We start from the raw sequence: 12,430 nt of genomic DNA, 5'->3' as shown, positions 1-12,430 counted from the left end.
ATTACTACGTAATTATTCACAGATCATACATACCTAAACTGATTCTTAAATCCGGGTAACCTATTATTAACCTAAAGTCAAATTAAAGCTAAATAAAAACCTATTATTAAACTAATCGGAGCCTAAAAATGTTAAGTAGAAATAAATACTTTTGTACGTGATTCGGTAAAAGTTTTTCGCTTTAACGGAAGTGTTTGAAGTTAAAGCAGATTTAAATAAACCCTTTTTACAACTTTGATTACGTTATTTAACTTAAGTCAAAGTCAAAATCATTTCGGTACCTATTCAAAATACGTATCATTTGCTTTTTGATTGTCAATTGTTGATTATCCATATATATAAAAGGAAAAGGTGACTGACTGACTGATTTATCAACGCACAGCTCAAACTACTAAGCGGATCGGGCTGAAATTTGGCATGAAGGTAGCTATTATGACGTAGGCATCCGCTAAGAAAGGATTTTTGAAAATTCAATCCCAAAGGGGGTGAAATAGGGGTTTGAAATTTATGAAGTCCACGCGGATGAAGTCGCGAGCATAAGCTAGTTTAATATATATTTTTTTTATTGAAATTGAATATAAATTTTTTATTTATTGAATTTTTTGTTATTTGTTGACATAGCGGCAATAGAAATAACACATTCTGTGAAAATTTCAACTCTCTACCTATTACGGTTTTCGAGCTACAGCCCACTGACAGACAGACAGACGGACGGATGGACGGAGAGCGGAGGCTCTCTTCGGGTACGGAACCCCACAATGAAGGAAAATGCTTAAGTTAAGTAAGAAAGTTAACCTCACGTTTGGCCCGTATGCTACCTTAAGAAAGTCTTCGAATTTCAGTTCAGCTAATGTTGCCATTTTGGCTGAGAGCCAGAGAGAATACTTTAAAGAGCTTTTTGATAATCTTTTTTTTAAATCTTTCTTTATTCTAAAGGGCTTTTATACAATATGCATATGACAACCCTATCGTAGCTTATTACATAAATTAACTTAATTACAATTTTTTTTTGATAATCTTGTTTCTATGATCTTACTGAGTTCGAAAAACTTGGCTTCTAAGCTGGCCTGGTATTTGCATTTCATTAATAACTAGCGACCCGCCCAGGCTTCGCACGGGTAGTTTATTACAATTTTCGTAGGGATCTATAATTTTGAAAATAAAATATAGTTTATATCACTCAGAAAGATAATCACAGAGAAATAATGTAGCTTTCTACTGGTGAAAGAAATTTCAAAATAGGTTGCGTAGTTCTAGAGTTTTTCCTACTTTGAGTGTAGAAAGCTAAAAACCACTTTAGTACGGATGGTACGGAACCCTTCGTGTGGGAGTCCTACTCGCGTTTGACTGGTTTTTTCATATCAAGAAAGATGGATATATACAAACATTCAACTTTTATAATGTGGGAGACATTCTAAAAACTTTCTACGAGCTCTCGTATTTGCACGTGTCGGAATACCCATCATTTTGTCCTGACGGGCACCAAATGTCGATCAGATTCCAAACTAATTGTTACGTGAAACAATATGTGACCTGAGATTTATATTTAGGTACGTTAGGTTAAGGGTTCTGTATCTCAAAATTGAAATGTGTTCATGAACAAATATAGCTATTTTCAACTTTCAAAGTAAGATTACTATACCAAGATGGGGTATCATATTATATGAAAGGGCTTACCTGTATATTCTAAACAGCCGAAACAAAACAAAATTTCGAAAAATACGACTGTAGTACGGAACACTCGGTGTGTGAGTCTGACTCGCACCTGGCCAGTTTTTACTCATAGGGTATCCTGGGTACCCGAAGGGTGCCAACGGGTCTCTATTAATAAGCCTCCGCTATCTAATTAAAGACTTCTTAAATATAAGATGTTCTTAAATTTTATGGTCTTTACCCTTAGAATTTAAGAAACTCTTATTATATTTTACAGTTGTCATTTATCATCTATTTATTAAATGAATTCCAATATTAATTACATAAATCATTAAACAATTATTATGATATAATTAAAACATTGGGACCCCGTTGGGGAGCAGCAATTTTAGCAGGGAGACGGCGCCGTATTAATCGTCAAAGTAGGTAGTCATTTATTTTGTGATAGGCTTTTTCGATTAGGAATATTTTTAACGAATCAATGAACGCTATTTTACTCATTATAAATTTTCGTACACATCGAGTTGGGACCGGTACTGTGTACCTATATGTGTAGGTTGGAGCTTGGTACAAGCATATTAATTTTAATTTAGTGTAGAGCGCGTAAAGCTGGTTGGTCCTGCATATTCTGGTTTCTCTTCGTCCTCAGGCTGGATCGCCGTACCATTGGACTTTGAGAGAACAGAGAGACTTAGAGGGAGTATAGTATAATACATACACAAGTAAGTATGTGCGGAAGGACGTGTTTCCGCACATACCTCATCATCATTATCAACTCATCATCCGCTTACTTCTGAGCACGGGTCTCTTCTCAGAATAAGAAGGGTTTGAACTTTGCTCATAGTCTGCCTAGCTAGCTAAGTGAGGGTTGGCAGACTTAATACACCTTTGAGAACATTATGGAGAACTCTCAAGCGGGCAGGTTTCCTCGCAATGTTTTTTTCTTCACCGTTAAAGCAAGTGATATTTTAATTGCTTAAAATGCACGTAACTCAGAAAAATTAGAGGTGCGTGCCCGGGATCGATCGCCCGACACCCCCACTAGGAGTCCAACTTAATACTTACTTGTGTACTATAAAGTCTCCTGCGTAGTTTAGCCAATTAATCTTCTTTGATATTGAAATTCAGTCAGAAGAAATTTTTTCTCGTACTACCTAAATATAGAGAGCAATTTTTTTCTTACTCAAGGATGTGAAGAGGGACATTACAACCGGAACGACGATTATCCAGAAGGTGTCGCTGTGGTCCATCCAGCATCTTTAACAAAACAGTAAAATGAGTTTAAACTAAAAAAACAACTGTTTTATAATAAAAAGGTTTTCTAATGTACCACGACACAACGGAGCAATGGATCGACGAATTTTTTTGCACCATAGTTAAAGACCTGGAGAGTGACACAGGCTACATTTTATCCCGGAATGTTTTATCCCGAATGAAGTCAAGGGTACTAGCTTGTAGCCAATTAATCAATTACCGATTTGAACAGAATGACAACATATGAACAAGTCAAACTTATAAAAAGCTTATGTGTATTTAGTAAGTACCCAAGGGTAAAACGGGGCCCTATTACTGAGACTCCGCTGTCCGTCCGCCTGTCTGTCCGTCTGTCAGTCTGTCCATCTGTCTATCCGTCGGCCACCAGCCTGTATCTCATGAACCGTGATAGTTAGACAATTGAATTTCATTGAGTTTCATTGATTAGTATTTAAATGAGAGCCAATTTTGTATGGAAAGCCCTGGGGAGCGCGCTAGGTGTTTTTTCACGTATCGCTCTTTTAAATGGATCTAAAAACGGACAGATAGACAAAGGGATCCTATAAGAGTACTGTTTTTTCCATTATGAGGTACCTATAAAACCCAAGAAACATTGACATCTTTCATATGGTCATCTCACGTTTAGTTATTTTAACAACTGTCTGTACCATCTAAAATGTTCTCTAGAGTAAACAAGAAACAATCTGTATAAACAAAATGAAATAACATATCATTCACTGTTTATATCACAGTAAGTAATGTTCGAATTTGTAATAGGTACGTTATAAATACGATTTCCCATCAAGGGTACTAACTCTATAAACTCTAATAATAACCTACCTGCCTGCGTACTACTATATTCAGTGTACCTATCTGCACGTTCATTCTAAAATGGGAAAGTTTTTTTATCTTCATTTGTTTTAAAGGGCTTTTTTTTAATAATAATAATAATAAAAATATTTATTTATTTAAGAAAAATATTTACAGTTTACAATAAATTCAGGTGTAATCATAAACTCGAAACTTGAGTTTTGCCGTTGTCGACGGCATTCTATTAACTATGACGTCATGATTCTATCGACTATGTCGACTATGATTCTATCCACTGTGACTCGGCGTCGAGTTCTATCGACTAGCCTTGACTAGACTATGGATTAGCCTATAACAATTAGCTGATGCCTGCGACTTTGTTTGCATGGAATTAGGTTTTTAAAAATCCCGTAGGAACTCTTAGATTTTCGGGGATAAAAAGTAGCCTATGTCACTCCCCAGGTCTTAAACTATACCCATGCTAAAATCAGGTCGATCCATTGCTCCGTTGCGACGTGATTGAAGGACAAACCAACAAACCAATAAACCAGCAAACAAATAAATTTTCGCCTTTACAATATGGGTAGTGATGGAAAAGGATAAGACAGGCAATCTATTGGTTTGGTTTTACACTTATCCTTCGCTAGCATCCTCACAAATCCCTGTTGGATACGCAACTTCAACGGTAAGAAAATTAGGACTACCTACCTAAGTATAATACAGTAAATACCTACCTACCTATAAATACTTTAAATTACTTAAGTTAGATAGAATATTTACTAGTGGGTATATAAAATTTGATTATATTAGTATAATATTATATTAAGTCGCGGGGATCACATAGACAAATAAAAAATAAACCCCGCTATGAAAATGTAGTGATCGTATTGATGGGTTTCACGTAAATCTTACTATAGGTACACTTCACCTTCGGAATAAAAGGAGCTCCTTCACTATACTCTTTCCACGGAGAGAAGTTAGTATATAGCTCTCTCTCTGTTACGAAATCCCATACAAATGACAAAAACAAAAGTCAGTGGACATTCAACCTAGGGGTAGTAAATCAATTTTATGGTCGATGTTACATTGATATATTGTCAGTTTTACACCTATGTGTGATGACTTACCGTTCCGTAGCGCCAGGCGTCAAGTAGCGAGCAGTAGAATAGGCAGCCATAATAATTAATGGGACTCCCCAGCCGATCAACCCGAACCACAACATAGCCACGTCGTCTTTCACGAACACCTGCATGAGTGACACTCAAATAAATAACCAACGATGGTACATCATAGGCGAATGACTCGATCTAGATCGGCGATATTTAATCGTAAAGCTGTTATACCTTGTTATACCTACTTTTTAGGGTTCCGTACCGCAAAAGGAAAAACGGAACCCTTATAGGATCACTTTGTTGTCTGTCTGTCGGTCTGTCAAGAAACCGACAGGGTACTTCCTGTTGACCTAGAATCATGAAATTTGGCAGGTAGGTAGATCTTATAGCTGACATTTGGGGAAAACCGTGAATTTGTGGTTACATCACACAAAAAAAAATTGTGGCCATGAACTAATAATTAGTATTTTCAATTTTCTAAGTAAGATAACTACATATATCAAGTGGGGTATATGAAAGTTCTTAACCTGTACATTCTAAAACAGATTTTTATTTATTTTTATGTATCATAGTTTTTGAATTATCCTGCAAAATGTCGAAAAAATACGACTATAGTACGGTACAGAACCCTCATTGCGCGAACCTGACTCGCACTTGGCCGGTTTTTACCGTGCATTATTACTATTGAGTGTAGTTAATTCATGCTTTATGAACAAGCGCCATTTACTGTGGTTTGGTGTACGTGTAATGTACTATAGGTAATGCATGGTAAAGAGTAGGTATAAAAGGTCTACTTTGTTTTTTAGGTATATAGTAGACTAGTATTGTCTTACTACTTATGAGTAATCTGGAGTTTTATAACGTCTTTGATGGCCTTAATACTTACTACAACCAGAGCAATATGTAGATGGAGACCCTCACAGAACATCCAAATGTAGCCAGTCACCATGAAGTAGTGTGTTATTATGTGGAGAACTTGACACCACATCTGCATACAATAAATAAAACGCATGGTTGAATTAAGTCTAAGGCGCCGTCCTATTGTCATCGCTCGCGCGATGATGCGATGCGATTTCATCGTGCGATGAAGTACAATATGAACGCATCGCATGATCGCGCGATCTTCAATAGGACATTCAGTAGAACACAGTTTGTTTGAACGCTCGGGACGCGCGACCATTTTCGTCGGACGCACGCATTATCGCAAGAGCGATGACAATTTAGGACGGCGCCTAGAGAGCGCATCTATTTTAACCATATTGTAACTGGAAGTCAATTAGGCATTTCTGTAGCCTTAGTGCCTACCTTGGGTCCTTTTTTCATTGACATTTCAACATTACAAACAGTTAGCAGTTATCGAACATTAGGTAGAACTGTCCGTTAGGTACATATAACTTTGTTTTAGATTTCAAAGCCCTACCTGTAAGGTTTTTTATTTTATTTTTATATTCAGATACAATTTGGCCATTGACTGCAAAATCATCTTGGTGGTAAGTGATGATGCAGTTTAAGATGGAAGCGGGCTAACCTGAAAGGGGCAAAGCATTTGGTTTCCAGACCAGACCAGAGAAAAATAACAAAATGCATTTCCCCTGCCGGGAATCAAACCCAGGAGCTCCCACTGCGCTCACCACTGTGCCAGGGAGGTCTTCAAAAGATACAAATATATTCCTTACTTTGCATTCATCGAGCTACGAGTGCTGCGTTATTTGATTCCTTACAACGTCACCTCCTCTTCTAAAGTTTGGTACGGTTAAATGACCGTCAATATAAACCGAATACAAGTCTGGATTTGTTATACCTTAAAGGTACGGACAGACGTGCTAAAAAAAAGCGTGCTTTTATGCTAGCTTAATGTTAGCATGCTCATGCAACTGTTCACATTTGCCAGCAATAAGCATGCTTAAATAAACTGTAGAGTTATATGTTGTATGTTGTACTGAGTACATGCTAATAAGCAAACCCTGTTCAGACGCGCTCGGAGCACGCCCCCTTCTACCCGCGCCTCAGGTAGCATGCTCGAAAATCAAACGTCGGTTGATTTTTGAGCATGCTCGAAATAAGCATGCTCATTACATGACACACGTGCTACTAATGAGCACTTGCTCAATAAAAGCATGCTTTCGTGCTAGTAATGAGCACGTCTGTCCGTACCTTTAACCGTAGTCATGGAGGTATAAATATTAACTTGTGAAACCCACTTGCCTTTTTATTGTTGATCAATGTTTAGCGCTAACATTAATGTAACTTTAAGTGCCTGTCATGCAATTGGATCTTAGTTCATTAATCTGTTCTCAAACCTGACATATACGTATTATGTTTCTTACAATAAAAAAACACGCTGAATTGAGGACTTCCACCTTTTTTAGAAGTCGATCAATAATTTTCCTTATTTCTAAGCAGAGCCAATATAAGGCCAAGTGTACACTGACAATAAAAATTGCAGAAGTTACCTTGTTATCCTGGATGACTGTGACGTTGTTGACCACTGCCTTGTACCAGAAGATCCAAAGCAAATTGTTGATTGCGAATGATGTGAAGAGATGCATGTGAATACGAATACGTGTGCATTGAAGCGATCTGAAAATATCCCTCTTTAAGGTCCAACGGATTCAGGTCTAGGGCATACAGGTTTCCTCACGATGTTTTCCAGACTTACCGGAAATAATAAAAAACCACGAGTGATAGTATGAGAGCCACCACGGATATCGAGTATCCTACCACGTATATGTGGTTCACGGTGCTCCAAAACTGAAACAAGGGTAGGCATTGTTGTATACCTGTTTGTCAAATATTACGTGTTTGTCAAATTATTTGAACTTCAGCAGTCGTGTTTGATGAGTTTGTCAAACAAACTACGTGTTTGTAAAACAAACTACGTGTTTGGCAATTTTTTTTGTCAAACATGCTTGAAAGCTCTTGAAAGTGTACGGCTGCCTTTGTCAAACAAACTACGTGATTGGCAAATTTTATTGACGGTGTGTTTGACAAACATCTTTGACCGTTTACGGGGCACTTTATACGGGGCTTTAAGTTAACAATAAATTGTAAACAAAAATAAACAGAAATATTTAAATACCACCACCTAATAAAAATTCCACTCAAGCGAAGCTGAGGCGGGTCAGTTAGTATTTAAATATAATTTTACAAGATCTTAATATTTACATACATGAGCAGTAGGAATTTCGGTTGGTATTAAAACATTCACTTATCTAGAATATTAGGGAAACCGGTAAAGTGCGAGTCGGAATCGCACACGAAGGGTTCCTTACCATCATCCAATAAAATATAACACTTAATTTTTTAAATTTTCATGGTGGCCATTGTAAAATTCTTATTATTTGTTATTATAGCGGCAATAGTAAAACACAATCTGTAAAAATACAACTCTCTACCTATTACGGTTCATGAGGTACAGCCCGCTGACAGACAGACCGATGCACGGACGCATAGCGGATGGACAGTGGGGGCTTAGTAACAGGGTCCCATTGGCATCCTTCGGGTACACTACCATAAAAAAGTACCTGTAGGAATGTATACCACACGGGGGTAAATAAATTCTAGATTCGAACGGAAATTGGAATCAATTACTCACCGGGTAGAATCACATCCTATTGCAGTAAAGGTGTTCGGTTTTCATTGCTGTAATCTATACTAATAAATAAAATTGAAGAGTCCGTCTGTAATTTCGAAATAACTACCTCATATTACGCTCATATGGTTATTTGAACTTTAACATCACTGAATCAAATGTTTTTAATTTTTTTGTCTGCCTGTCTGTTTGAACGGGATAATCTTCGGAACGGCTGAACCTATTTTGATTGGATTTTCACAGGCAAGTGGAGGAATAACCAAGGAGTAACGTCGAGATGGCAATCGGGGTATGAGGCGGGGGGACCCTCACACCGGCACGTCATCCGCACTCGCACGCACCAAGTAAACGCGGGGGCAGTGCGGGTGTGCGAGGCGTCCACACACCGATTGCCATCTTGATCTGTCACCTAGTATATCTACCACAACGACGTTTATTGCATTAGTTAGAGGAATAGGCAGATTACACCTACCTACCGAGTACAGTGGCGAGTCAGTGTTAAAAACCATTCTTTTTTTTGGAAACAATTTTGGTAGGTACCTAGGTTTTAATTAGGTAAACCTACTTGTTCTATAATCTAATATAACTAATACCCGTACAAAATTCAACTTGTTAGCATATTAAAATATGTACCGCCCTGAAATATCAACTTTCGATACCTTTGTACTTAAAGATTTATGGTTTTATACATATGTATATCATGTTAACCTCCTTCACGTATCATATAATTATATTAGGAAGGTAGGTACTATTAAGTATTCTGTGGTAGTAGGAATGAAAGTTATTATAATTTGATTTATTTGCCTTTTGGTGTACTAAATAACGCTGTAATTTCGAAACAAGCATCCATAAGTGTACACACACATTTCCACTGCTACGTGTCTTAGATAACAAACAACGTAGATTTTCTGAAGCTTTTTAAAGATATTTGATTGTTTTCCTTTATCATCATTATCATGATCAACCCATCGCCGCACCGGTTCACTACAGAGCAAAGGTCTCCCCTCAGAGTGGGAAGGGTTTTGGCCATAGTCTACCACGCTAGCCATGTGCGGATTAGTAGACTTCACACACCTTTGATATGCAGGTTTCCTCACGATGTTTTCCTTCACCGTTAAAGCAAGTGACATTTAATTACTTAAAACGTAGGTACATAACTCAGAATAGTTAGAGGTGCGTGCCCGGGATCGAACCGCTGAACTCTGATTAGAAGGCAGACGTCCTAAGTCCTAACCACTAGACTATCACAGCTTTTGTTTTCCTTAAATATAAATTAGTTTTAAAACAACGTTCGTTGTACTTTAAATCAATAAAAATTCTACTAAGTGCAGATTAGGTAGTAAATGCTATCCATAAAAAGTATTTTATGGATTCAATAACAGAATAACTCCATTGTCGGGGTCGCTAGGGTCGTGACCGCCACAAAATGTCTTTGGAAATCAATTTACTTCTTGATGTTTGTGGTCATAAAGTAAACACGTTACGAGACCCATAAAAATTTAAGATAAAACAATGCATTTCGCTCTTTCAAACGTTGTTTTCTGAACTGTTTTCTTTTCAAACTGCTACTTATAGTAGAGGATGAATGGAATACAGACTGGAATAGAAAGGTTTCATTTATTTGTAATTTTTTTTGGACATTTTTAGGGTTCCGTAACCGAAGGATGCTCCACTACTTAGCTTACGTTAGCCGCGCGTCTCTCCATCCGTCTGTCTGCCTGTCTGTCAGGAGTCTGTATCTCATGAACCGCATAAAAGTTCACTTAAATGAAATTTTCACAGTGTGTATTTTTATTGCCGCTATAAACAAATAAACTTTTCAAAATGGCCACCATACAAATTATTAAAAAAAAACATAATCTAGTACGTATGATAGTACGAACGACAGTCCCTGTTTGTGTGCAAGTCCAACTCGCGATTGTCCGGTTTTTTTATTGCTCTCTTAGACCAGGGTGTATTTGGAACCCTAGTAGCTTTAGTTTTAAGTTTACGTAATTAGCTATTTCACTAATTTAACAACTGATAATCAAAAGGTTTACATTGGTATAAACAGCAACATAATTTAGATATGCACCCGTCCAGTGTCGCATAATAAAAAAAACATACATATAGCACACGTAAATATATCGAATTTACAGCTACTAAAAACGGACACATATTTAAGCAAACCTAGGTAGGTACCTGTTTTGAATGACTTTTGGCTTTGATTTTGTTTAAAAAAATGCTATAATTAGTTGTTAATTATTGAGTCGTAATATCAGTCGTTACTTGGATTTTAAGGAAAATTCATTGAAGAAAATACATTAAAATATTACGTACATCGAGATCCTCAACGTTGACGCAAGTGGTGTAGTTCGTCCACGGTAAAATCGCTTCCGGAAGCAACTTAAACCATGTCCCGTTCTCCATGCATCTGAAACAAAAACAGTTTTTTTGGATTTTGTACTTAAAGGCTCTATTACTAACTGCCGCACTCGTTGCTTAATCGTTACTTAAGTTTAGTTAAAACGAGACACAGCTATATCTCTCACATAAATCTGTCTCGTTTTAACTCGATTTTAAGTAACGATTAGCGACTCTGAATGTGGCTGTAAGCTTCTGCTGTCATTATGCATGCCTGTCAGTCCATTCCTCTGTATAGGGATCGGATAAATACATAGGTACCTAGTCAGTTGATATTATTTACAGAATACGTGTTACTGTTGATAAAGATAAATGGAAATGGCCCAAAAAGTTCTCATGCAAAAATCTCGAAAAAATAGCTTTCTTAAACTTTGTTAAGAGTGTAGGTACTGGGTAGTACCCGAAAAAATCAAATACATGATAATTAGTCGAACGTCAGAGCCTACATTTTCCACTATCATTGTTAATAACTCTAGCAAAGACAGGGTAAACCAATAAAAATATTTAGGTACAATGGTCAACGGTCAAATGGATTATAGCATTGATATCAAATGCAGAATTGGACAAGCCTCTCTCACTCATGGCGGTCGGTGTGAAAATGAGTTATTTGACCAAAACGAGTGTAGAAGTGGACTTTGCGGCGCTCGTACGCTAAAACTATAGATAGATTCTACAAAAAAGTTACGATATAAATTGTAGGAAATCGTCTCTAGTTTAATTTATTGAATAACCATTTTCATCGTAAATAATAATAAGTAATAAATAAATTCTTTATAAAGGCAACAGAGACCCATATTTTGTAAGTATAGACAATGCTTAAAAAACTATGTTAGTATATTTTGTTAGTATAGACAATGCTTAAAAACTATGTTAGTATAATCATTTTATTTTTACAACTATAATACTATAATTAAATACAGTCACAAGAAGGGCGCAAACAACAAGGTTTTGGGATCACTTTCAAACCCTCGTCCGGCCAACACTCTGCGTATTTACCGAAAGAGAACTTGAATAAATCGCTGGAGAATTGGCGAATTCAGCTTTCCCGCCATCATATTCAGACAGGTAAAATGAGTCGGAAAGAAGTTATGTTCAAAAAATTATTTTTCGGTGCCATTTCTCCAAGATGCCCGTGCGAGCGGCAATGATATACGAGGTGGCCAAAGGAAAATTCGGCAAGAACACGTCGAAATCTATAAAATCACCAATTTTCAAATTTTCCGGAAATCTTTCCAGGTAAACGCTTTTTTTGAGCACCAAATGACTGTACTAAAATGGGCTGAGAGCCCGCGAGTGCCAGACCTTTGTTATTTTATAAAAGCAGAAAGTTCTCTGCGTATTATTTCCAAGACAGGGAGGAACGACTGAGACTATGAAGTGTGGATAAAGGTGGTTTTGGCAGATTACAGCTAACAAAGACATGTAAAATCTTTCGTTAAAGGATAAAGTCTAATTTTTTAAATGTTTTTTTCGGAATAGTATTAGAAATTACGTCATGCATTGCCAGCCTTTGCCTGCCAGACATCCAAGACTTATTAAAGTTTATGGGTGTAAACGAAAATACGTAAGGGATTGTTAAAAATACCTACCAAATATCGTTTAATTT

General features: G+C 37.0%; 2 protein-coding genes across 2 annotated transcripts in view; one reads left to right on the top strand and one right to left on the bottom strand.

Moving 5' to 3' along the window:
• LOC117995403 (calaxin-like) overlaps window positions 1–12,430 on the top strand; it is a 53,579-nt gene that overhangs the window by 16,854 nt on the left and 24,295 nt on the right. The window lies entirely within an intron of this gene.
• Window positions 1–12,430, bottom strand: part of LOC117995608 (calcitonin gene-related peptide type 1 receptor-like) — a 46,456-nt gene that overhangs the window by 16,692 nt on the left and 17,334 nt on the right. The window contains exons 4-9 of the mRNA XM_034983596.2: window positions 10,741–10,834; window positions 7,489–7,580; window positions 7,283–7,409; window positions 5,716–5,817; window positions 4,845–4,963; window positions 2,837–2,910 (exon numbers count right to left, since the gene is read on the bottom strand). Coding sequence (XP_034839487.1) covers window positions 2,837–2,910; window positions 4,845–4,963; window positions 5,716–5,817; window positions 7,283–7,409; window positions 7,489–7,580; window positions 10,741–10,834 — 608 coding nt within the window. The remainder of the gene's footprint in view (window positions 1–2,836; window positions 2,911–4,844; window positions 4,964–5,715; window positions 5,818–7,282; window positions 7,410–7,488; window positions 7,581–10,740; window positions 10,835–12,430) is intronic.

This window comes from Maniola hyperantus, chromosome Z (assembly GCF_902806685.2).
Source record: "Maniola hyperantus chromosome Z, iAphHyp1.2, whole genome shotgun sequence".
NCBI lineage: Eukaryota > Metazoa > Arthropoda > Insecta > Lepidoptera > Nymphalidae > Maniola > Maniola hyperantus.
Note: the sequence above shows the minus strand (reverse complement) of the source record. Positions and strands in the feature narration are given on the sequence as shown.